Source organism: Aotus nancymaae, unplaced genomic scaffold (genome assembly GCF_030222135.1).
Source record: "Aotus nancymaae isolate 86718 unplaced genomic scaffold, 86718_ANA_hifiasm-v0.15.2.pri h1tg000040l, whole genome shotgun sequence".
NCBI classification, from domain to species: Eukaryota; Metazoa; Chordata; class Mammalia; order Primates; family Aotidae; genus Aotus; species Aotus nancymaae.
In genome coordinates this window covers 90,688,571-90,713,679 of record NW_026988454.1, presented here as the reverse complement: position 1 = coordinate 90,713,679, position 25,109 = coordinate 90,688,571, and the positions used below count along the sequence as shown (strand labels likewise).

The 25,109-nt window shown below is 35.0% G+C and overlaps 1 protein-coding gene and 1 pseudogene across 5 annotated transcripts in view; one reads left to right on the top strand and one right to left on the bottom strand.

Annotated features, from left to right (window-relative positions):
* The window catches only part of SENP6 (SUMO specific peptidase 6), a 109,660-nt gene that overhangs the window by 56,950 nt on the left and 27,601 nt on the right, over positions 1-25,109 (top strand). For all 5 annotated transcript variants that reach the window (XM_012471809.3, XM_012471805.3, XM_012471808.3 and 2 more), the window contains 9 exons: positions 3,834-3,979; positions 8,521-8,818; positions 12,017-12,246; positions 15,603-15,773; positions 19,886-19,919; positions 20,319-20,513; positions 21,805-22,031; positions 23,387-23,496; positions 23,617-23,733. In XM_012471809.3, coding sequence (XP_012327232.2) covers positions 3,834-3,979; positions 8,521-8,818; positions 12,017-12,246; positions 15,603-15,773; positions 19,886-19,919; positions 20,319-20,513; positions 21,805-22,031; positions 23,387-23,496; positions 23,617-23,733 — 1,528 coding nt within the window. The remainder of the gene's footprint in view (positions 1-3,833; positions 3,980-8,520; positions 8,819-12,016; positions 12,247-15,602; positions 15,774-19,885; positions 19,920-20,318; positions 20,514-21,804; positions 22,032-23,386; positions 23,497-23,616; positions 23,734-25,109) is intronic.
* LOC105730536 (high mobility group protein B3-like) lies at positions 7,200-7,821 on the bottom strand (annotated as a pseudogene).

Here is a 25,109-nt window from a genome sequence, read left to right as displayed (position 1 = left end):
GTTTTTTCAGTTAGTCTCTACCCCTTCCTTCTCATATGTAACCACTGTTGTGATTTTTCCTAACATAGATTAATTTTACCTGTTCTGGGACTTCATGTAAATGGAGTGATACACTATGTACCCTTATATGAGGCTTCTTTCATTCAGGATCATTTTTTTGAGATTCATCCATACTATTTCTTGCATCAATAGTTTGTTTCTGTTTAACATTGCATTGTGTGGGAATACCGAGTTATTTGTCAGTTTTCCTGATGATGGACACCTGGGTTGTTTCCAGTTTTTGTTTATGAGGAATAAAGCTGCTATGAATATTCTTTTTATGGAGGATCTTTTTTTTTCAACTTGATTTTTTTTAAATGTGTTCTATTTATATCCAACTTGTATATAGATCACTGTTACCCAGCAGTATCTTCCATAGTCTCCCCTTTTGTGTATAGCTGGAAATAGCATAGTGTATTTAAAAAGACATTGAGCTAGTCTGGGCGCGGTGGCCCATCACGACTGTAATCCGAGCACTTTGGGAGGCCAATGTGGGTGGATCACCTGAAGTTCGAGACCAGCTGGCCAACATGGCGAAACCCCGTCTCTACTAAAAATACAAAAATTAGCCAGGCGTGGTCATGCATACCTGTAATACCAGCTACTCTGGAGTCTGAGGCGAGAGAATCACTTGAACCCAAGAGGCTGAGGTTGCAGTGAGCCAGGTTGCACCACTGCACTCTAGCCTGGGTGACATAGTGAGACTCTTATCTCAAAACAAAACAAAACAAAAAGACATTGAGCTAGAAAATTTAGCAGGGAGTATCCTAATCTTCATATTCCTACTGCAGGGTCTTTGGTAAATACTCTTTATTCTCTTTTTCATTCCCGTAAGAGGGATTCAATATAATGTCACATCAGTTTCATCTTAAGTACCTCTCTGGAGTAATCTTGAGGATTTGAAGCTATATCAGACCTAGCAAAAATCACTTCTGTGATCAGTTAGCTAGTAAAACTTCCATGGAGCACTTGTTAGATATTTGCCATCCTTTAACCAGTCCAGTCTTAAGCTTTTTGCCGTTTTATGTTTCTGCTGTAATTTGAGACTAGTTCATTTTTACTTGAGTTACCAAATCTTCTCAAATATTTTTCTCTTCTTTCCCTAGAAAATGGAATCCTAATGGAATTTCTTAACCCTGAGGCTAACATTTTTGTGTTTTTTTACTTAACTCTCTATAGATCCATTCTAGTTTCCTGTAACACTATCAGTAATTTATCATTTCTTCTCATGACGTTGGTTTCAAAAGTCTCAGCTTTACCTTCTTAATTATGTCATTCCTTCCTTCATCTCTTTACTTCAGAACCTTGTAAATAACCTTGATTTAGATAGGGATCAGAATTTTAATGTTATTTTTGTCCATCTATTATCAATTAAAATTTTGAATTATATCAAAGCTTGGGACATTTGTCTCCCTCTTTGTTGGTTATGATGGTAGAGAAAATGTGACATAGACATGATGACATAGATATGGTGAAGAAAAGAGTGTGATTACATAATCAGGATGAAATTATACTGGTTTTTTAAATGTCAGTCTTCAGGATGTGGCAGAAAACTAATTAGATACATCTTTAAGCAAAACCATGTGCAAAGATACCGTGTGGCTTAAAAAGATTAAAAAATATGTTTATAAGGAAAAAGCTTTGCTTTTGGTACATTATCGAATTTAGTAAGGCCAAAAGAGCTTGTTAGGAGCTTATGTTTTGAGACTGCTTTAGTATAAATTAAATTTTTCAAAAATTGGTTGTGTTCCAGGCAACCGTGTTCATTTTCTGAATTCTAAAATGTCTGCCTTCTTAGAGTGCCTCATCATAGCTCTTCAACAATGTAACTTAGCCCTCATAAAAATAATAACTAACACCTGGATGCTCTGGACTGGAGCAGCTGCTCTGTAACCTCAGATTTTAGGTCTTGGGAGAAAAAAAGCACTTTTTAGTTACTCTGTGGCCAGAGGCTAAGTCATTATGGTTCTAGATCCAAGCATGACTAATCATCTCTGTGTGCAAAGGTTATGCCATTTTCAGAGTTGACATAGTGACAATGTCTCTTCCTCCAACCCCTGTAATTTCATCTTTTTAAATGTGTCATATAGTTTTATGTTTCTCATTTAATTCATTAATCCAGGAAACTATTATAAAGCCCTTATGCAGTTTCTAGATGCTGGGAAAACACATGACTAAAACATAATTTCTGCCCTTCTCCGAGCTGGCAATACAGGGAACAGAAGTACAAATAACAATAAAATGAGAGCTATGGAAACTCTAAGGATTGCTTAGTTGTGCCTAGAGTTGGGCAGAGGCAGCTTCTTAACAATGAAGTATTTGAATTCACCACATAGATAGGCAGAACTTCACTTGTGAAAAGAACAGCATATGTGAGAGGGTGAAAGAGAGAACACATGAAGAAATGAACCTTTTGAGGTAAAGTTTGAGTGGAAATAAGATTGAAATAATCAACAGGAACTTTTGCTTGCCAAAAGATGGAATTTAGGCAGAGTATTAGAATGACAGAGTCACAATTTTTAACTAGATCACTTAGGCAGTAGTGGGAAAGGATTTGAAGGGAGAGCAAAATTGAGATACAGGAGATCGGTTTAGGCAAGAGTTAAGCATCAGAAATGTAGTGGCAGTGAATCTGGAGAGGACAGTGAATTTAACTAGCTATTTAAGAGTGAAGATGGAGGGACAACGAGTAGTTATCAATTACTTAAATTTCTGGCTTTGGTGTCTAGGAAAACAGAGGTACAATGAGAGGGTGATAATCACTTAGTGAAGCTTTTTGTGATTGTACTAAGCAAGAATAATTATATAGGTTTCTTAAGACAGTGTTGTATATCAAACTGTTAGATACTGTTGATTGTTATGCCTCCATAATCTTATTTTAAAAACCAAATGGTAAAAGAATATTAAATATAGGAAACTAAAAGTAGAATTATTTAACAAAGCTAGGATTGTGCAGGTTAGTTATTTTGGTTTATGGATTCTTCACTTGCGTTTTGGAAATACGTTTAGCCTTTTGTATACTTAATCCTTTGCTGATAAAGTCAGATTGTGGTAAATTTTAAATTGGCCTGTTTTGGAGTTCATCAAATCATTTAAAAATTTTAATTATATTTTTAATGAAAAAATTACATTTACATAGAAAAGTATCGAGAAAAATTATCTTGTATGTTTTGAAGTTAAAAAAAAAATTAGCTTGAGGCAGGCTTAGTTTAGTTTTCTTTACCCAAATAATTGTACTGTTTGAATTCAGATTTTTCTCATTACTACTCTTACAGTAACTGACTTGGAAAAAAAGAAGGAGACCAGCCTGGGCAACATAGGGAGACCCTGTTTCTACAAATAATAAAAAAATTAGCTGAGTGTGGTGGCACACACCTGTAGTCACAGCTAGTCTGGAGGCTGAGGTGGGAGGATCACTTGAGCTAAGGTGTTCGTGATTAGAGTGAGCTATGATTATGCCACTGCATTCCAGCCTGGGCAACAGAATGAGACATTGTCTCCAAAAAAAAAACCAAAACAAAAAGAAAAGAAAAAAATAAGGATTTGTGAGTATGTGAGTGGTTAGGCACAGGAAGGGTTTCTGTTACCTTAGTAGAACAAAATAAGGTGAAGAAAATGTTGGTACACTTGATGAAGTGGTCCACAGTGTGGAGATCCTGCTGAGGAGTGAAAAATAAGAGAAGAGTAAGCCAGGATATAACTATTGGTTTAGTTTTATGTTCTGGTTCTTTTCTTGTTGAAACACTAGTTTATTTTAACTAAAACTTAAAGTTTATTTTTTCTCCTTCCTTTAGAACGTATAATGAAGAAAACAGAAGAGTCCGAATCACAAGTGGAGCCTGAAATTAAGAGGAAAGTACCACAGAAGCGGCACTGTAGTACCTATCAGCCTACTCCTCCTTTATCTCCCGCTTCAAAAAAATGTTTAACCCATTTAGAGGTAAGTAGAGAAATTATTCTTTGTTGCTAATCAGATTGTGTTTTTATTAATATTAGTTTTAGTACTTATTAAATTCTAGGTGATCTTTTATCATAGGACCAGAAGAGACCTGAAAAAGTATTTAGGTGAACTATTCTGACTTTAATAGACCATTTTTATACTTGTGCAAAATAAGAATTTATTTTTCTGTAAATAATTTATCAGTGCTTTCCTGCAACATACTTCAAATGATTGCTGTCTACCAGAAATTTTTTCAAATAATTTTAAGAATTTGAAAACTTAAAAAAATAGAAGACAGAAGATCTATATATTTATCTCCCAGGTTCCTGGTTTTTCACATTTGCTTTATTGTTCTTTCTCTCTATGCCTTTTTTCTTCTTTCCTCCCACCTACCCATAAACATGTGTATGTGTATTTTTTGTACTGTTTGAGTTGAAGTTACAAGCATGATGCCTATTTATAAAAATCACACACTTAAGTATTAAATGGTAAATTTTAATACTTGTGTGTGTGATTTTTATAATCAGAGTACAGCTGTCAAAATCTCAAAATTAACATTGATCCAAAATTACCATCTAATCCACAAATCCCATTCAAATTTCACCTGAATAATGTCCATTATGAGTATAGAATTCAGTTCAGAGTCATGTGCTGCATTGATTTGCCATGAATCTTTAGTCCTTTTCAATAGGAATAATTTCATAGTCTTCTTATTTTTCATAATCTTGATATTTGTTGAGGAGTGCAGGACACTTTGTGCCTCAAATTGGATTTGTCTGGTGTTTCCTAATGACGTATGTAGTTTTCAAGAATGCCTCAGATTGATACTATAATCTTACTGCATTATATCAGGAACAGGAGACACGTGATGTTGATTTTCATATTAATGTTATTTTACCTTAGTTAAGATGTTCTAGATTTCTTCACTGCAACGTCAGTTAATAGGTATTTTTACTAATTTATTAATAAGATATCTAACGTGAGCTAGAGATACTCCTTATCCCAAATTTACATATTCATTTAAATCAGCATGTACTTATGAATTGTTATTTTACTCAAAAGTGTTATAGTCTGGGTTATAGTCTATAACTTTCATGGTGTTTCATGACTTACGTTGATGCTCAAATTGTTCCAGATTTGGTCCATATGAATCCCTTCAAGCTGGCATCTGTTTTTTGTTTTTTGGGTTTTTTTTGACAGGTCTTTATCATTCTTTGATGACATTCATGACATTTACTTCTTTGCTTTTTAGTATAACAAGATAGTCTTACTCATCTTGTATTTATTTTTTTTAGATGGAGTCTCACTCTGTCACTCAGGCTGGAGTACAGGGGCACGATCTCGGCTCACTGCAACCTCCACCTCCTGGGTTCAAGCAATTCTCCTGTCTTAGCCTCCAGAGTAGCTGGGACTACAGGTGCATGCCACCACACCTGGCTAATTTTTGTATTTTTAGTAGAGATGCAGTTTCACCCTGTTGGCCAAACTGGTCTTGAACTCCTGACCTCAGGTGATCCACCTACCTCAGCCTCCCAAAGTGCTGGGATTACAGGTGTGAGCCACTGCGCCTGGCTGTTATCTTGTATTTCTGTCTCAGCCTTAGAGTCATGCATCTCTCCAAGGAGCCATGCATACAAAGAGAAGGAAATATCTTCTCCTTTAAGTGGAGGGAACATATTTGGGCACTAGTTACGTTCATTCATACTGGATATTATTGTTTCTAGGCCTTCTCAATGGACAAAGCTAAGACATACATATATGTGTATTAATGTTTAATACATACTAGAATCCATGAGTTCACATTGATAATTCTAGTCCAACACTACCGTGTTTAATTTTTTTTCTATGTTGCATGTTTGCAACTTCCTTCTCCAGAAGTGATTAACTTGACTCCCATTACCGCCAGTGTATTTACCTGTTAGCTTAGTTTTTCTTTATGTGATAATATCCTGGCATGCCAGCCTAAGTTTGACTCAGGCCATACTGACATCACCTACTGCTTAACCTAGATAAAGGAGGAGGAAAGCTCCTCCCTAGATAGAACATCTTTCGCCCAGTGGGCATGCAAAAGATATTGTATCTAGATGTTGTATCTTTCTTTTTTCAGTTTTTATTTTTTTAAGTTCAGGGGTACACATACAGGATGTGCAGGTTTGTTACATAGGTAAACGTGTGCCATGGTGGTTGCTGTACAGATCATGGCATCACCTAGGTATTAAACACAGCAATAATTTTTTTTTGATGACTATAATAAGTCTTCCTTCTTTTACTATACTCCTGTGCCAATTGTTCTTTATTTCTTCTTAGTGGAGATAAAGAATTGTAGCCAGCCTCTATTTCTGGACAAGGTTAGTGGTTGTCCTTTCCATGTATAGTCTGTGAAATTCTACACTGTTTACCACTTGTAAGAAAAAAGATCTGTGGACTGGGTGCGGTGGCTCACACCTGTAATCCCAGCATTTTGGGAAGCCAAGTCGGGTGGATCACCTGAGATCGGGAGTTTAAAACCAGCCTGGCCAATGTGGCGAAACCCCGTCTCTACTAAAAATACAAAAATTAGCCAGGCATGGTGGCAGACGCCTGTAGTCCCAGCTACTTGGGAGGCTGAGGTGGGAGAATCTCTTGAACCCTGGAGGTGGAGGTCGCTGTGAGCCTAGATAGCGTCATTTCACTCCAGCCTGGGCAACAAGGGCAAAACTCCGTGTCCAAAAAAAAAAGAAAGAAAACAAGAGAATTTAGTGGGATTAACATCTTTAGGATATTTAATACAAATGACATAGTCTCAAAGACAGACTTATTAAGTGCCATTGGTTATTTATGAGGAGTGTCTTAACAAACAGTACATGATATGTAATTTGGAATTAATTTAATTTTGTAAAAAGTCTTCCACTTCTACTGACCAAAGCAGGAAATGAGATTTTAATCAGTTTTTTTCTTCAATTTTTTTTGTTTGGAGAGATAGAGTGTCGCTGTGTTGCCCCGGCTGGTCTCGAACTTTTGGCCTTAAACAGTCCTGCTTCCGCAGCCTCCCAAAGTGTTGGGATTACAGGCCTGAGCCACCGTGTCCAGGTTTAGTCAATTTTTGTTTTCCAAAAAATATTATACTTAACATAAAATTTTTATGACAATGTATTACTTTACAGTATTCTCTACTAAACCTAATTGAGCAGGGTTGAGATTCTAGTTTTTAGAGAATTAGTTTGATCAAATGTTAATCTCTAGTTTTGTTTTGTTTTGTTTTGACAGATAAACAGTTTTTTTATTCATCCTCCTCCTCCTCCTCGTCTTCTTCATCTTCCTCTTCCACTTTTTTCCGGGCAACTTTAGCGGGACCCTTTGCACCATCACACTTTCCTTTCGACTTACAGTCAGCAACATCCTTCTCATACTTCTCCTTCAGCTTTGCCGCCTTAGTGATGTAAGGCTGCTTTTCGCTGTCATTTAGGTTATTCCACATCTCATCCAGCTTTTTTGCCACGTCTCCAATAGAGATGCCAGGGTTTGTGGATTTGATCTTGGGGCAGAATTCTGAGCAGAACAGGAAGAAGCCAGACAGTGGCCTTTTGGGGGGCATTAGGATCCCTCTTCTTGCCTCTCTTAGCTGGTCCATAATCCTTCATTTCCCGATCATAGCGCACTTTATCTGCCTTTGCCATTTCATCAAATTTAGATTTCTCTTTCCCGGACATTGTCTTCCACCTCTCAGAGCATTTCTTGGAAAATTCTGCAAAATTGACAGAGACCTCTGGGTCTTTCTTCTTATGTTCTTCTCTGCACGTCTGCACAAAGAAGGCATAAGCAGACATCTTGCCCTTTGGTTTCTTGGGGTCACCTTTAGCCATCCTGACGTCTGGAGGGGCCCGGACCAGGGCAGCCGCAGCCAGCCCGGCCCTAATCTCTAGTTTTTATCATGAAAATTTTATCTTGTTCAGTGTAGTATATCTGCATTTTGTTTCTCATTCTCACAGAATTCCAAGATACATGTTTCTTACCTGATGGAAAGCATATGGTAATAGCTCAGAACATATTTCTTTCCATATTTTAATATTGGGGATTTTAATAGTAGGAATGTGCTTCTTCTGTTTTAGTATCAGTTTTATGAGAGGAAATAGCCCTTTCCCTGGAGTTCTTTTCATTTAGATATGGCCTCTTTACCTTTATTATAGACACTAAAGTAATGGAGTCAATCAGTACTCAGCTTGATCTATCCTCAGATTCTTGGAGACAGAATTATTTTATATATAGCTGACTGCTAGACTAGATTGTTTTAAAAATTTCTTTCAGCATGTTGATGTTAAATCCCAACTAACATGACTTATTTAGGGTCTCATGGTAGCCATGATGGTAATGATGGGGAAAGAAGAACTTAATTTTGAGACTTTTGAGGGGATTCCTTAATTATGTAATAAATGCCAAAATCTTTTATTTCTTTTGTTCTTTTGGAACTTTAAGTTTCTGAGAACTGTGAATGTTGTCCAAAATGTGGAAAAGAAAAAGAAAATCAGACCAAATGCCAAAGTTGTGGTGTTCTTTTTTCTAAGGATTTGCAAAGAAATTGCAGACAAGCTATTACTTTGAATGAGTCTACTGGACCATTATTAAGAACATCAATTCATCAGAATTCTGGAGGACAGAAGTCGCAAAACACAGGATTAACAACGAAGAAGTTTTATGGCAACAGTGTGGAAAAGGTTCCAATTGATATTATTGTGAATTGTGATGATAGTAAACACAGTTATTTACAGACTAATGGAAAAGTCATTTTACCTGGGGCAAAAATACCCAAAATCACAAACTTGAAGGAAAGGAAAACATGTTTGTCAGACCTAAATGATCCAAGTAAGTATTTTACTCCCTTCAGTATTGCTTATATCAATCCAATATTTTTCAGATATACTTTTTACAAACACTGTCTCCCACCCATATATATTTTTAATATGAGTGTGAGCTTAAAACTAATCTTGTTCTCGTCCTGTCCATCTCAAATAGTTAAAAAAAACACAGACCTTGACCCTAATGTTAGATGAAATGCCAGTTATACTCAGCATTCTGACTTCGGCCAGATTTTAATTTAGTCTTTCTGATCTATAAATGGGTATATTTCCTGCTGATAGTGGGGTTTTTTTTGGGGGGAGGGGCGAATAAAATAACATATAATATGCATAGCCCAATAAAATATTTGACATATAATTTCCTTGCCACATTTGTTTCTAAATCTATATCCTATCTTTTTACTCTTGTGTATATGTTTGTGGCATGCAATCCTTGTTTATAATAAATAGCAAAAGATTAGAAAGTATTGGGGACTGATTGACTAGAGTGTACAGTAGTAGTAAAGGAGTGAAAGATCTGATATACGGTGTAGAGTGATTTCCAGGATCTTTAATTATGTGAATAGTGCAAGCTACAGATAAGAGTGTATACAGTGGATAATGAATGTAATTTCTTTTAAAAAATAGAAACTGGGAGGCTGAGGTGGGCGGATCACAAGGTCAGGAGATCAAGACCATCCTTGCTAACACAGTGAAACCCTGTCTCTACTAAAAATATGAAAAATCAGCCGAGTATGGTGGCACAGGCCTGTAGTCCCAGCTACTCTGGAGGCTGAAGCAGAAGAATCATTTCAACTTAGCAGGCAGAGGTTGCAGTGAGCTAAGATCACACCACCGCACTCCAGCCTGGGCAACAGAGTGAGACTCCTTCTCAAAAAAAAAAAACAAAATAGAAACTGGACACATTGGTGTGTACTTGTATTCTCTCATCTCAGGAGACTGAGATGAGAGAATTGCTTGGGTCTAGGAGTTGAAGTGCAGCCGCAGCAATATAGCAAGACCCTGTTGCTAAAAAATAATAATTGTAAATAGAACACTAGGCTTCCCTTTTAATATATACTTGTATAGTTTTTCATTAAAAATACAGTTTATGGACCTTTTTAAAAAAGCTAAATCCATGCATATACACATACATTTGTGTGTATACATATATCTATATATGTCAGGTACTGCGCTAAGCATTTTACATACCATTTGTTCCTTGCAACAGTTCAAGATGCCCTTATTGTCCCTAATTCTACGGAAAAGAGAAATTGAGCCAATTAACTAGTAAGTGGTATAACCCCGCCTCTCAAATGCTATATATGTAAATCTGTTTAGGTCATCTAATCTGGCCTGTTAGGTTTTCTGCTAATAAAAGACTAGTAATGGAAGAGAAGCCATGCTTGTTATTTGTTCCTTAGACTGGACAGTAAAATTAAAAACACAGGTAAAGAAGTACTGAGATGATGCTTCTCTGGGACATGTACATTACTTGGTAAATATTAATGAAGCATTTATGTGTGAAATACTCATAAAGAAAATTGCTCCTACAAGTTCATGCATTCTTTAACACTTGGCTTTTGAATGCTTTTTCTGTGACAGGCTGTTTTAGGCCTGGGAATATAGCAGTGAACAAGACAATGTTCCTGTTCTCTTACAGTCTGTGTGTAACAGGGAGAAACATAAAAGCAAGTAAACATCCACAACAAAAAACAACAGGAAATTTAAATCAGTTAATCTGACTATATGTGTGCTTACTTTAGATTGGGTTATCAATCAAAGTGATATTTAAACTAATACTTGTGGCCAAAATGCATAATATTGAGGGAAGTACAATTTAGGTAGGAGCAAATTTGAGGTGTTTGAGGGACAGAAATACTGGCTAATATGCCTGGAGGATAAAGAGAGAAAAACAGAATATTATGAGAAAATTGGACAAATAGGGACCAAATTATATACATTTATAAACCATAGCAAGAAGTTTGTATTTGAGTCAAATTAAGATATAGAGAGATTTGCCTGCGATTCAGTAATGAGTACAAGGTGTAAGAGCAAATTACCATCATATTGTCTTTTGCCCACGTCCATTTACTCAACAAGACTTAACTGAACATTAGGCACTGGTCCAGATTTCTTCCAAAGACCAGTTATGATTTTAATAACTTCCTGTGAGATAAAATTACTTGGCAGTGGCCAGGAGCAGTGGCTCACTCCTGTAATCCCAGCACTTTAGGAGACCAAGACGAACAGATCTCCTGAGGTTGAAACTAGACTGACCAACATGGCAGAACCCCATCTCTACTAAAAATACAAAAAGTAGCTGGGTGTGGTGGCACATACGTGTAATCCCAGCTACTCGGGAGGCTGAGGCAGGAAAATCACTTGAACCCAGGAGGCAGAGGTTGCAGTGAGCTGAGATCGTGCCACTGTACTGCAGCCTGGGTGACAGAATGAGACTCTGTCTCAAAAAAAAAAAAAAATTACTTGACTACACGGAGTTTCACACATATTTACAATGCATACTATTTTGCAAACAAGTTGTATGCAAGTTATTTTTTACACGTTAAACTTTTTGGGACTCTGAAATAGACCTACTGATAAATATGTAATTCTTCTTGTAACTTGCTGTTACTGCTGTTTGGGTGAGTGGCGATGGACTGTAGAATCAAATTTTATATTTGTATAATATTTTTTAAAAGATGCCAAGTCTTAGCACTTTCTTCAGATTTAAATTATCGTCAGAGTGGACTGTATCTTCATTCATGTTAATTATTGTTAGATCTGGAGGAGATCCAAAGCAAATTTGGTCTATTTTCTACTTTGGTAATTTATTTGCATTTTTAATGGACAGAGATGGATATAAATAGACCGGGTGGGTGGCTTACGCCTGTAATACCAGCACTTTGGGAGGCCTAGGTGGGTGGATCATCTCGGGTCAGGAGTTTGAGACTAGCCTAACCAAAGTGGAGAAACTCCATCTCTACTAAAAAAAAAAAGAAATAAATAAAATCCAAAATTAGCCAGGTGTGATGGTGCATTCCTGTAATCCCAGCTACATGGGAGGCTGAAGCAGGAGAATTGCTTGAATCCAGGAGGCAGAGGTTGTGGTGAGCCAAGATCACACCATTGCACATCAGCCTGGGCAATGAGAGCGAAGCCCTGTCTCAAAAAAAAAAAATTATATAGTTTTAATATAAATTATAAATTATTAAAATACTTTTAGTCATTTTGTCCAGTGATGATGATGATGACAACGACAGAACTAACAGAAGAGAGAGCATATCTCCTCAGCCTGCTGATTCAGCATGTTCTTCCCCTGCACCATCCACTGGAAAAGTAGAAGCAGCACTAAATGAAAATACTTGCAGGATAGAGCGTGAACTACGAAGCATTCCAGAAGACTCAGAGTTAAATACAGTTACATTGCCAAGAAAAGCAAGAATGAAAGACCAGGTACTTTTCACATTTGTTGACATTTGTTCAGATTAATGCCTCCATTTTGGGGTGTAAATTTTCTTTAGAAGGCAATTCGATAATGTCAGGAGAAAAAGATGGATTATTCATTAAGTAGGGCTTAAATACCATGTAGGAGATTATTAGGAAGAACACTTAGCCATATACAAAAATAAGTTTCAATTAAACTTAAGGTTTAAAGTATAAAAAATTCATCAAGAAAACACAGTATCAACCTTACAATGAAATGTCAGTATATACAAAGATTGCTTGTAAAATCTAGCAGAGAGAAGTTATCTTAAACATGGATATAGTTTACGATAATATTGTTTCATTATAGTTTGCTTTATTTTATATTTTACTATAAAAATTTCAGAAAGTTCACATGGAAAAAGGTAATATGAACAATGTCAATAAACAATAGAACAAATATTTATAATACAGATGATATATAATATTTTAATGTCTAATAGACTAAGAACTCATAAAAGGATAAAAATTAAATGAACAAAGGATAAGAATGTACAAAAATAGAAATTAATGTAGTAAACTACCACCTGAAAAGCACAAATTAAGAAAAATGAAATGTAACTATATTCAATAGACTTAAAAAATTGTTACAAAATCAACTAATACGTGCTGTTGTCAAGAATCCAAGGGAAAGGATACTTTCTCAATTTGCTGATAGAAAAGAAAGTTACTATGGCCTTTTGGGAAAAAAATGTAAACATAACTATTAAAAAATTTTTTAATGTGTACTATTTGACCAAATAATTAATTCCTTTGACTCTACCTCACAGGTATTCCTCTTTTCCCCAGTACGTAAGGCTTTATATGCAAACATGATCTATTGGCGCAAACAACTACAAACAAAATCATTGCCTGTTAATATGTGTATGGCTGAAGAAGTTATGGTATATCCATATGATCCAGCCATTGAAAATGAAAATTAGAACTTATATCAGTGACTTTTAGGATTTCTGCATGGCGCTGTTAAGTGAGAATACCAAAATAGGGAAATATATATATATTACTTTAGTAAAAATATTTTTATAAAATAATAAACTTGTAAAAAAAATAATAAATTCTGTATGTATGAGTTTATACATGTCAGTGGTTATAGGAGTACAGATAAAAATATGGCAACATATGTACTTGGTTGTTAAGATGAGAACCTTAAAAAATGAAAAATAAGCAATCAATCATAGGGATAATAGAAAAATATATGAATTTATTTAAATCTTTACTTAATTAAAGGTGGGGGGGCTCTTGCTCTGTCACTCAGGCTGTGATTACAGGTGCAAGTCACTGCCCCCAGCTGGATTAATATTTTTATGTAATCTTACAGAATGCCTTTCCGCATGGCAGCACAAGCAATAATAGTAAATGAAAAGATGAATATATTTGATTACATAAAAAGTAAAACTGTGGCAAAACACCACTCTAAGCACAATTTGATAGGTCGATGCAAATGGAAAAATAGTGAGCTATGTGACAAAGTATAAAGTGGTGGTCCTTTATATATTTTTAATTTTTTAAAAATCAAGAAATAGAGGCAAACCATAAGGAAATAAGGAAAGAAAATGAATAGAATTCAAAAAAAGGTAATAATCATCGTAGTGAAAATGAAATTAAATTGCCTTTTGTTAACTGCAGATTGCTAAAAAATTTCAAACTATGATGTTGTCTCATCTTGATCAGTGTTTGGAGAAGTGGAATGTTGAGTGTACAAGTTGGTATAACTTGTAACTGTTGAGGGCAACTTGGCAGTAATTCTACCTGTGTACCACAATTAGAATTAAAATTCTAATTTTAATTAGACTGCAAAAATGCTCTTTGAAGAATAGTTTGCTGTGGCAAAAGACTGTAAAGAATTCAGATGTCCAAATATGAGTTCAGTTAAACGAGTGACGAATTTCCATGTAATGGAATTTGTAGGTGAGCAGTTTTCAGACCGGCACACTGAATCATAAGGGTAATTCAGTGTGTACTCTCTTCGATGATGTTCTATGGAGGGTGTGGACCAATCAAATTTTAGACTAAATCCTTTATTGTGGATTCAACTGCAGCAGCTCTTATCTGTTTTATTAGAAAGCTAAATAGCCTCTCATTTGAAGATGTAACTCTACCACTAAAATGAAAACAAAGGAAAACAAAACAAAACACTTTTAAACCTAACAGGTTTCTTTAATAATAAGGGAAAATAGGTTGGGTGCAGTGGCTTATGCTGTAATCCCAGCACTTTGGGAGGCTGAGGCGACCAGATTGCCTGAGGTCAGGAGTTTGAGACCAGTCTGGCCAACATGGTGAAACCCTGTCCTTACTAAAAATACAAAAAAAATTAGCCTGGTGTGGTGGCGTGCGCCTGTAATCCCTGCTACTTGGGAGGCTGAGGCAGGGGAATTGCTTGAACCAGGGAGGTGGAGATAAGCCGACACTGTGCCACTGTATTCCAGCCTGGGCAACAGAGCAAGACTCCATCTCAAAAAATAATAATAAGGGAAAGTGTTAATGATAAATCTGTTAATAAGCCTGAAAAAGCAGGTTAAAGAATCATACATATATGATGATCATATTTTGTTTTAAATACATATTTTTTCCAGTGACATAGATCGTAGAAATGCCTTTAGAAGGATAATAGGAATGGTGGACATTCTTTTCCCTTGTTTCCTGTCAAGATAATGTTTTATTCTTTCGATGATAATAAAGATACTAATATAATTACTTTTAATTAAAATAATATAGCTATATAAAATGTTTATGATTAATTTCTATTTGGAGTGACTGGAATCATAATTTAACAGATGAAATAGTTTAAATATGTAAATATATAAAGAAGGGTTCTTGTGTAATAATCATTTCCCTAAATTGCTTGCTTTCTAAAGAATTGCTGATTTAATTCAAGTACCACTGCCATTATAACTAGCAGCATTTTACTATGAATGAAGCACTCTGCTAAACTGCTTTTTATGCATTAACTCAGTTAAGTAGATACTCTTACTCTGCTTATTTTACAGTTTAGGGAACCAAAACTTATGCAAGTTATTCAGTTTTACTAGATCAGATATTTGAAAGGTGGTGTGGCTGTTAAAATCCCGGAAGTCTGATTCCTAGAGTACTATTCCTGACTGACATACTATGACTCAAATTTAAATAATAACTAAAATAATAACTAAGCTAAATAAGATATAAGGATTTACTATTATATAAAAACCATGAATATTTGTTTTATCTAACACTGTTGAAAGAAAATCCATTTTATGCTGTGATATTTACATTTCTTATATTGGGTCTTTGCATATTTGTATACCTTGTTTTAGTAAATTTTTAAGTGAAAAATTTCTTTTCCTTTTTAGTTTGGCAATTCTATTATCAACACACCTCTAAAACGTCGTAAAGTGTTTTCTCAAGAAACTTCAGTTGATCCTTTATCTTTAACCTGCCAAAGTTCCTTTGACAGTGTCATTTTAAACTGTCGAAGTATCCGAGTAGGAACACTCTTTCGGCTATTAATAGAGCCTGTAATTGTAAGTATATTCTTAAGCTGTTTATAACATTAAAAATTCCATTGTTAAAGCTAATATATAATCAAAATTTATAAACTAAAATATTTAATAGAATATCAAAATCAGCTCAAGACTTCACATTGCTTTAAGAGCATATAAATAGTAGCTCCTCACCATTAAAATGAGTTAGAAAACCTTCCAATATGTTATCGTTTTATTATCATGCCAACTTAGTGCATGGAACTCTCAATGGGTTAGAAAACTTTACAATATGTTACTGTTTTATTATCATGCCAACTAAGTACTTGAAAATAATATATTAAATAACTGTAGTGAGAGAATGAAGATTCCAGAAGCTTTGGGGTCTGCTGGAAAGTGAATTATAGCATCAAGACTCCTAGAAATAGATTACTGTACTATAATAGTACCCGAAAGGCACTGTGCATTAGACTAGTTCATTGTCCACAGTGCCCAAAGGACTTTGTGTACTTTATCTTACCCATCATACCTGTGTACTTACTATTCTAATTCCACCAATCCAAGTTTTTATTTTCTGTTTGAAATTTTAATATAATCTCCTTAACTAGCCCTCTTAGTCATCATTTTTCTCTCTAATGTGTGCTAAACATTGTTGCTAGATTAATTGTAAAGCACTGTATTTATTCTGTAAGCCTTTATTTTAGAATGTCTTAACTTGGTGTCCCCATTTGTTTCCAACTCTTATTTCAAACTCTGTCTCCTAATACTGTCCTTTGTACATAAAGCACTGTCTTTAAGAGAACTTATTGCCGAGCACAGTGGCTTGTGCCTGTAATCCCAGCACTTTGGGAAGCCGAGGTGGGTGGATCACGAGATCAGGAGTTCGAGACCAGCTTGGCTAATATAGTGAAACCCCATCTCTACTAAAATTACAAAAATTAGCCAGGCGTGGTGGCATGCACCTGAAGTTCCAGCTGTTCGGGAAGCTGAGGCAGGAAAATAGCTTGAACCTGGGAGGCGGAGGTTGCAGTGAGCTGAGATCATGTTAGTGCACCAGCCTGGGTGACAGAGCGAAACTCTGTCTCAAAAAAAATGAAAGAGAGAACTTATTAACAGCAGGAAAGGTATAAGGTATTTTATTATTTAATGTAATGAACAATAACTTTTTTTCTGGTAAAGGCTCATGGTTTTAGGATACAATATGATCAAAAGAAAAAAAAATTGTTTATAGCAGCAAATGTGAACCTGATTTCTTAGCAGAGCACAGCTCTTTGGGAATCCAGCATGTTTTTTCCATCAAAAACCTTAAGCTTCTCACAATTTAAAAACTAGAAAGTTTCACAAGTACTATGGAAATTTAAAGCAAATTGTATATAAAGTGTCTACCCTTTATTGCCCAATAATATTGTAACATATGTCATTGTTTTTAGTGATTTATGAAATTTGTATTTTGTTACAGCCCTTGTACTGCAGATTATCTTTCCTGGTTTCTGTCAATTAACAAAAATGTCATTCTTTGTCACTTTATACCTCAAAAATTTTCAGCACTGCCCTGTAACTTTCATGGCTTTCTCCCACATTAACACTATTATTTATAATTCTTCAGTGTGATGAGTAAGGTTTTGCTGGTGATTTAGACATTTAATTAAAAAGTTGCATATTTAGTCTTAAAGCTATTTATAAAGAACTGTATTAAAATTTGGATGAATGTTTTCCAATAGGCTAAATATGCTTCAGTGAAGAAAAACCTTGTAAATTTAGTTAAAAAAATAAAAGGCAGTATATGTAGCATAAAATGTGTCAGTTTAAAAAATTATAATGCTAAATGATATATTCCAGCCAAAAAATATAATGTGGAAATTTGCAGTGTGGTGTTAACCTTAGTTGTAACATGAGATTTTTCACAAAGGGCATTCTTTATTGAAGAATAGTTAGTGCATCTATAACTTCTTTAGATGGTGTGAATAAAAAGATGATTGGTATTTTCTTCTTTTTGAACATAGTTTCCTTATGTTTTGCAGTGAAATTATTTATCTGCCAAGTTATGATTAATCTGAGAAACAGGTTTTAAATGTTTTACTATATTTGATGTTTTATAAAATCCTATACTTGTTTATCATTAGATAATTTAATCATTTTAATTTGCTCAATGATGTGATTGCCATTATTTAGAAGAGTCAATTTTATTTAAAAGCAAATGCTTTTCAAAAGAAGCAAATTGGCTTATGTTATTAGGAATACCACATATGCACAAATACAAAGCAATCCCTCATTTTTCAAATTCGAAGATATAAAATCAAGGTTTTCATTCAATTTAAATTTAGAAACTTTCACAATATAGGTGAAATAAACTCATGTCTACTTATGTTATTAATATTTATGTGTGATTTACTTACACATTTCTAAATGACAGATATTTAGACATAACTTCCTTCAATTCCTTTATTTCATGCGACAATTTTATTTAAATACTTTATGTCAACCAGATGCAGTGGTTGATACCTGAAATCCCAGCACTTTGGGAGGCTAAGGCAGGTGGATCACTTGAGGTCATGAGTTCGAAACTAGCCTGGCCAACATGCCGAAATCCCGTCTCTACTAAAACTACAAAAATTAGTGGGGCATGGTAGCATGTATCTGTAACCCCAGCTACTAGGGAGGCTGAGTCAGGAGAATCACTTGAACCTGGAAGGCTGAGGTTGCAGTGAGCCAAGATCGCGCTGCTGCCTTCCAGTTTGGATGACAGAGCAAGACTCTTTCTCGAATGAATGAATGAATGCTTTATGCCATCATTATTGACACTTTTTTAATTAGCTAACATTTTCCCAGAACATATAATGTCAACATCCATGTATGCTAGAATGTTTTGCAAGCTACCATACTCATTTTTTTAAAATGATGAAGTCTGTCTTTGTTTCCTAGGCTGGAGTGCAGTGCCGCAGTCATAGCTAACTGTAACCTTGAACTCCTAGGCACAAGCAGTCACTCCACCTCAGTCTCCAGAGTAGTTGGGACTTACAGGCACATGCCATCTATACCCAGCTATTTTTTTTTTTTTTTTGAGATGGTGTCTCACTATTTTTGCCCAGGCTGGAGTGCAGTGGCACAATCTTGGCTCATTGCAACCTCTGCCTCCTGGGTTCAAGCAATTCTCCTGCCTCAGCCTTCCAAGTACCTGGGATTACAGGTGCACACTACCACGCCTGGCTAATTTTTTATAGTTTTATTAGAGACCGGATTTTACCAGGTTGGCCAGTCAGGTCTCGAACTCTTGGGCTCAAGCGATCCTCCCAGAATGCTGGGATAACGGTTAAAAGCCACCATTCCCTGCTGTTACTGATACTTAATGTCCCCAAATAATGTGTTACTTTCCAGTGAAACGAGATATCATACTCTTTTCAAACACAATCTCTGGAAAGTACGTTTAGAGACATTCTAGACTTTGCAATTATTGTAGTAATTGCTAAATTTATATTTTCTTGCTTTCTTTTTTCGTGTCATAAAAATCTTCAAACTGAAAAGTTGAAAGAATTTTGCAATGAACATTTATATAACTGTCAGCTAAGTTCTACCATTAGCATTTTATTGTATTTTCTTTCCGTGTATCTATTCATCCCTCTGTATGTTCATTTATCTTGTTTATTTAATGCATTTCAAAGTACTTGCCTCCTTTTTTGAATCTGATAACTTCTGTAAAATAATTAATTTAGGTTGCATTAGGCTTAATGTGTCTTTTCCACATTGAAATAATTAGTTAGAAAATCGCTATTTTGTAACCACCAGTAGTAACTAATTTAGGCAAGGACCCTCAATGGATGTGAAAACCATTGAGTGAATGTCAAACCCCCATGACATGTAGTTTACCTATGTAACAGACCTGCATATATACCCTTGAACCTAAAATAAAAGTTTAAAAAAAAAGAAAAAGGAAAGAAAGAGTGATGGAAGGAATGTGGCAAGATGTTAACAGTTTAACAGTTAGTGAATTTAGGTGAGGAATGTTTAGGTGTTCATTGTAATGTTATGCCAACTTCTCTGTGGGATTTTAAGAGATGAACCGGTAATATAATAAACATTCTAAGTACTTGAATAAAAAAGTGAAGCCTGCCTTTCTTTATAAGTCTAGATCAATACTAATTTATCTTATTTTTTAGTTTTGTTTAGATTTTATCAAGATACAGCTAGACGGTAAGCTATTTTATGTCTTTTTCCCACTAAAGCTTTCTTTACATTTTAAAGCACTTTATAGAAATAAAAGATTAAATAATATTCATAGAGTTATATTAAGATGATTAGTTGTTACATATATCTTCTTACCAAAGGGCATATATCTTGGTGTAATTTTGTTCAGTAACGTCACAGAGCCTAAGTTTTTAGAACCCTTTCTTCATATGAAAAAAATAAAAAAGCTTCATTAAGGCAGTTACAAAGATTTTTTTTTTTTATTTCCCATAAGAGCAATGATTTACAGAGCATAATAAGTAAATGCTTACATTTAAACTTGGTATTTCCTCACAATTTCTCCCATTCATTATATTACCTTCTTAAGAATTGATTACTTTTCTATTTCCATTTGTTTTCCTCCAGAACCAGACCATGATCCTGTAGAGATTATTTTACATACCTCTGATCTAACTAAATGTGAATGGTGTAATGTCCGAAAATTACCTGTAGTGTTTCTTCAGGCAATACCAGCAGTTTATCAAAAGCTGAGCATGCAACTGCAAATGAATAAGGAGGATAAAGTTTGGAATGATTGTAAAGGAATAAATAAATTAACAAGTAAGTTGTGTAAAACAGATAATAGATAATTATAACAGATACCGTATTTACAATATCTGTTGAATAGCAAAATGTGAGTGCACTTTGACAAATGCCTTAGATGTATATTATCTACAATTCTCACAGCTACCTTGTGAAATAGATACTACTTTTTCCATTTTACAGATGAGGAAAAACTCACAGAAAGTGGAAGGGCTGAAGATAAAACCCATACTTACTTATTTACAAAGTTTCTAAGTGGGCTGGGCACAGTTGCTCACACCTGTAATCCCAGCACTTTGGGAGGTGAGGTGGGTGGATCACCTGAGGTCAGGAGTTCAAGGCCAGCCTGGGCAACATGGTGAAACCTCATCTCTACTAAACATACAAAAATTAGCTGGGCTTAGTGGCGCATACCTATAATCCCAGCTACTCAGGAGGTTGAGGTAGGAGAATTATTTGAGCCCAGGAGACCAAGGTTGCAGTGAGCCCAAGATTGCACCATTGCACTCCAGCCTGGGTGACAGAGTGAGGCTCCATCTCAAAAAAAAAAAAAAAAAAAAAAAAAGAAAGTTTCTAACTGGATCAGAACCCAAAACATCTATGCTCTTAACAAACACTGTAATCTGAGTAATATAAAATTTTTTAACTGATGGGAATATTAAGTGTAAATCAGCCATATAAATCTGGAAGTCTTGAAACTTGGCCTGAATAGGAAGTTGTTAAGTTCATAAAATGGTCCTTAAGTCTTTATAATGTGTAGATGTGATTCTCCAGTTTGTTTTCCTTCACCTTTAACACAGCATGGCTTGACTGCTTAGAAGATAAACACATTTCAGCAGTAATTGCTATTTCAGCTTAATTATGAATAAATGTTAGCTACGACCAAATCTGTAAGAGTTGGCACATTAGCGAACAGCTGTTTTGCAGTTAAATTCTCTTAAGATACTACCAGTGCACTTGGCAATTTCCTATTTGTGTTGGACAACAATGTTAACTGTTATATATTTAAGACTATAGATTTAGATTTATTAGATGAAGTAAATTAGTTACATCATGAATAGATTTGTTCTAGAACTGAATAATGTGTTCTGGTTCCTTCCTTCTAATAACTTAGGTGACCTCGACATGTAACACACACTGGTCTTTCCAGTGTTTGTTGTGTAACCACTAAATATGTCAGACATTGTGGACATTTATAGTGGGATTTCTGAGGATCTTCCTGGAAAGAATTAATAGTTACTCCTTTTAAAAGTATCTGTTTACTACTTTTGTTCATTTTAGACTTACAGTTACATTTATTTCTTTTCAGATTTGGAAGAACAGTATATAATCTTAATTTTTCAAAATGGCCTTGATCCTCAGGCAAATATGGTATTTGAAAGTATCATTAATGAAATTGGTATAAAGAATAACATTTCCAATTTTTTTGCGAAAATTCTTTTTGAAGAAGCCAATGGCAGACTTGTTGCCTGTACAAGAACCTATGAAGACAGCATCAAAGGAAGTTGTGGGCAAAAAGAAAACAAAATCAAAACTGTAATTATGTTTTTTTAATTTAAAAAAGTTCTTAAATTATGAGTAGTTTTAAAGGGAAATATGTTTGAATACTGTTAATTTCGGTGTTAAATCTTTTTAATTCTATTTCAAAATTACTTGCTTTTATATGTGATTTGTAAACTACCTTGTGTCAAAACAGTGGTAGGTAGATGACAAATAGTACTTGATACAGGTCTCAGAAGCATTTTTAGTTCCTCTACATTCTATCCTTATCTTTAATTTTCATCATCTTTTTTCGCTCATTCTTTCTTCTTTATACCCTACTTCCAACATATATATGCATACATTGCTACATTCAAATGGATTGTTACCCTGTGTCTTAGGTTTGAAGAAATTGTGGTCCCTGGTGTACATTTGTATGTAACATAGGCATCTATGGTTGAAAACTTGAGAAATGAGGAATACATGCTACTTGACTTTTATTGTCAAAACATGTATCTAGTTCTGGAATAACTACTCATATAGCTAGGTAACTCTGAAACCACCTGAATCAGAGACCACAATACTACTATAACACATAGTATAATGGTAAATAATACAAATATAATTTTTAAACTCTAAGTTTATTTCCTATTACAGCAACTTAGCTTTGCTGACCTAATTTATTGGGAACAAATCTCTCAATCTGCCTACAAAGTTGGAAATATGGCTATCTATAGCACAATCTTTGTGACAGTTGAGCAAGGACTCCCCAGAGAAGAGCTATAAATATAATTAGTGGGTTGAGAAAAGAACAAAAGGAAGGGAAATGATTCTCTTTCTTTTGCATAGTTGGCATGGGAGATAGTGCCAGAGAGAGAAAAGAGCAGCATAATGCAGCTGGGATGGACTCAGACTTCAATGGAAGGTTCTTTCCTCCAAGGAAACCCCTGTTTCAGCTAGCTCTGTGGAGGGCTGAAACTCATTAGACTTCTGTGTTCCCTGAGCCTCTGCCCCTACATCTTACAGATTGCCCAGCCATTGAACTCAGAGGCAAAAATCACTCTGGTTTTTTTGAAAGGTTCTTTGAATTTTACCAGCATTATCTAATTTAATGTCAATAGTAGAGATCTTAGAGAAGTTATTGACTTCTAAAAGTATTAAAAAAGAGAGAGAAAGAAGCAAGATACTGGAAATTTACTGTTACATAAGTTGGGAGACTATCTAGTAGCTACAGAAAATAAGAAATTGGCCCCTGGTTTTGCCTGTTTCTTATTTTTAATTGTTAAATATCATGCATACTTTTTTAGTTATGTATTTTTAATCCTTTTGCGTTGAAAAGCATTCTTGCCTTGTGCTTCCCCTTTTTATTGAAACTTTCCCCAATTGACTAAATTGTTAATTTCCTTTATCAGGTGTCATTTGAATCTAAAATACAACTTAGAAGCAAACAGGAATTTCAGTTTTTTGATGAAGAAGAAGAAACTGGAGAAAATCACACCATATTCATTGGCCCAGTAGAAAAGTGAGAGAATTCCTTTATCTTTGCAATGATCTTAAGTGTCTTTCTCTGTTTTACTACATTTCAGTTGTATATACATATATATATATTTGTTTAGTTGCGTTTCTTCTAATTTTGTTACAGGTTGATAGTATATCCACCACCTCCAGCTAAGGGAGGCATCTCCGTTACCAATGAGGATCTGCACTGTCTAAATGAAGGAGAATTTTTAAACGATGTTATTATAGACTTTTATTTGAAGTAAGTTAATTTTCCACTAATGTTCTATGAAATCTTTAACATTCTGTCATATTGTAATGTCTTTGTTTTCCAGAGTCAGTGAGTTTTAAATTTTACCTCTGCCACTTACTGTGTGACATTTGGGGAGTTATTTAATCTGTTTCTGTCTTTGCACATTTTCAAAATGAGAATACTGTCTAAAGAGTTGTGAGAATTGAGCCAGGCGAAATGGCTTATGCCTATAATCCTGACACTTTGGGAAGTCAAGGTGGGAGGATTGCTTCAGCCCAGGAGTTCAGGACCAGCTTTGGAAGCAAAGTGAGAGTCTGTCTCCACAAAAAATTTAAAAACAATCTAGGCATACACTTATCATCCCAGCCACTCTGGAGGCTCAGGCAGGAAGTTTACCTGAGCCTAGGAGTTTGAAGTTGCAGTGAGCTATGATGGTGCCACTGTGCTGCAGCCTGGTCAACAAAGAAGGACACTGTCCTCACTCCACACCCACCCCCAAAAAAAGAATTTTGTGAGAATTAAATGAGAGTGTACATATCAAGTACTAGGAAAAATGCCTAATACAGTGTTAGAAGTTTATGGTCCTGTAGGAAACACAAATATGGAATTCAAGCAATGATAGAAGCATTAACATCTTATAGACCTAGCAGATGAGAAAATACTTCATTATCTTCTTTGGAAGTTGGGAGCTGTGAGGGACCAGGAAGCTTTCCTGGAAGAGCTTACATTATGACCCAATATACACATCTATACACCTACGTGCAATGTGTTTATACATGTATCAATTTGTATTTTATTTTTACGGGTTTGTGATATAAAATGGACGATGTATATGAAATAAAACAGAACTTAGCATCAGTATGTACAGTTCTCTGTAATATTTTTTAGTTTCTTATACTGTGTTTTATTAAACAAAACAAAACTTTTTTTTCTTTCTTTTTTTTTTGTTGGCTCTGAGTATGGAACAAAACAAAACTTTTAAAAATTGATGCTGGAACCTGCTGAATTGATTTTATACCTATTGGTGGTTGCAATTCAGTTTGGTGGGAAGACACACATTGTGATAAAGAGAAAGTTTTGATCAGAGAAATGATATCATAATTGAATTTTCATGAGACCATTTTGACAGGCATGGACATTGTGGAAATCTAGATGAGAGGTGATTTAAGGAAATTTCAAGTGGAGGTTTAGTAGAGAACATGTACTTTTAGTCCCGCCTCACAATAATGCAGTAACACCCTTCTGTCCACTGGAGTGTTGTGCCAGAGGAAGTCTGCTAAAACATAAGAATTATATTCCTCTACATACTTGCCAGCAAAACCAAAAACAAAAACCATAATACTCAAAATGTCCAAAATTTAAAATGAAAATTGTTTGCCTCACCC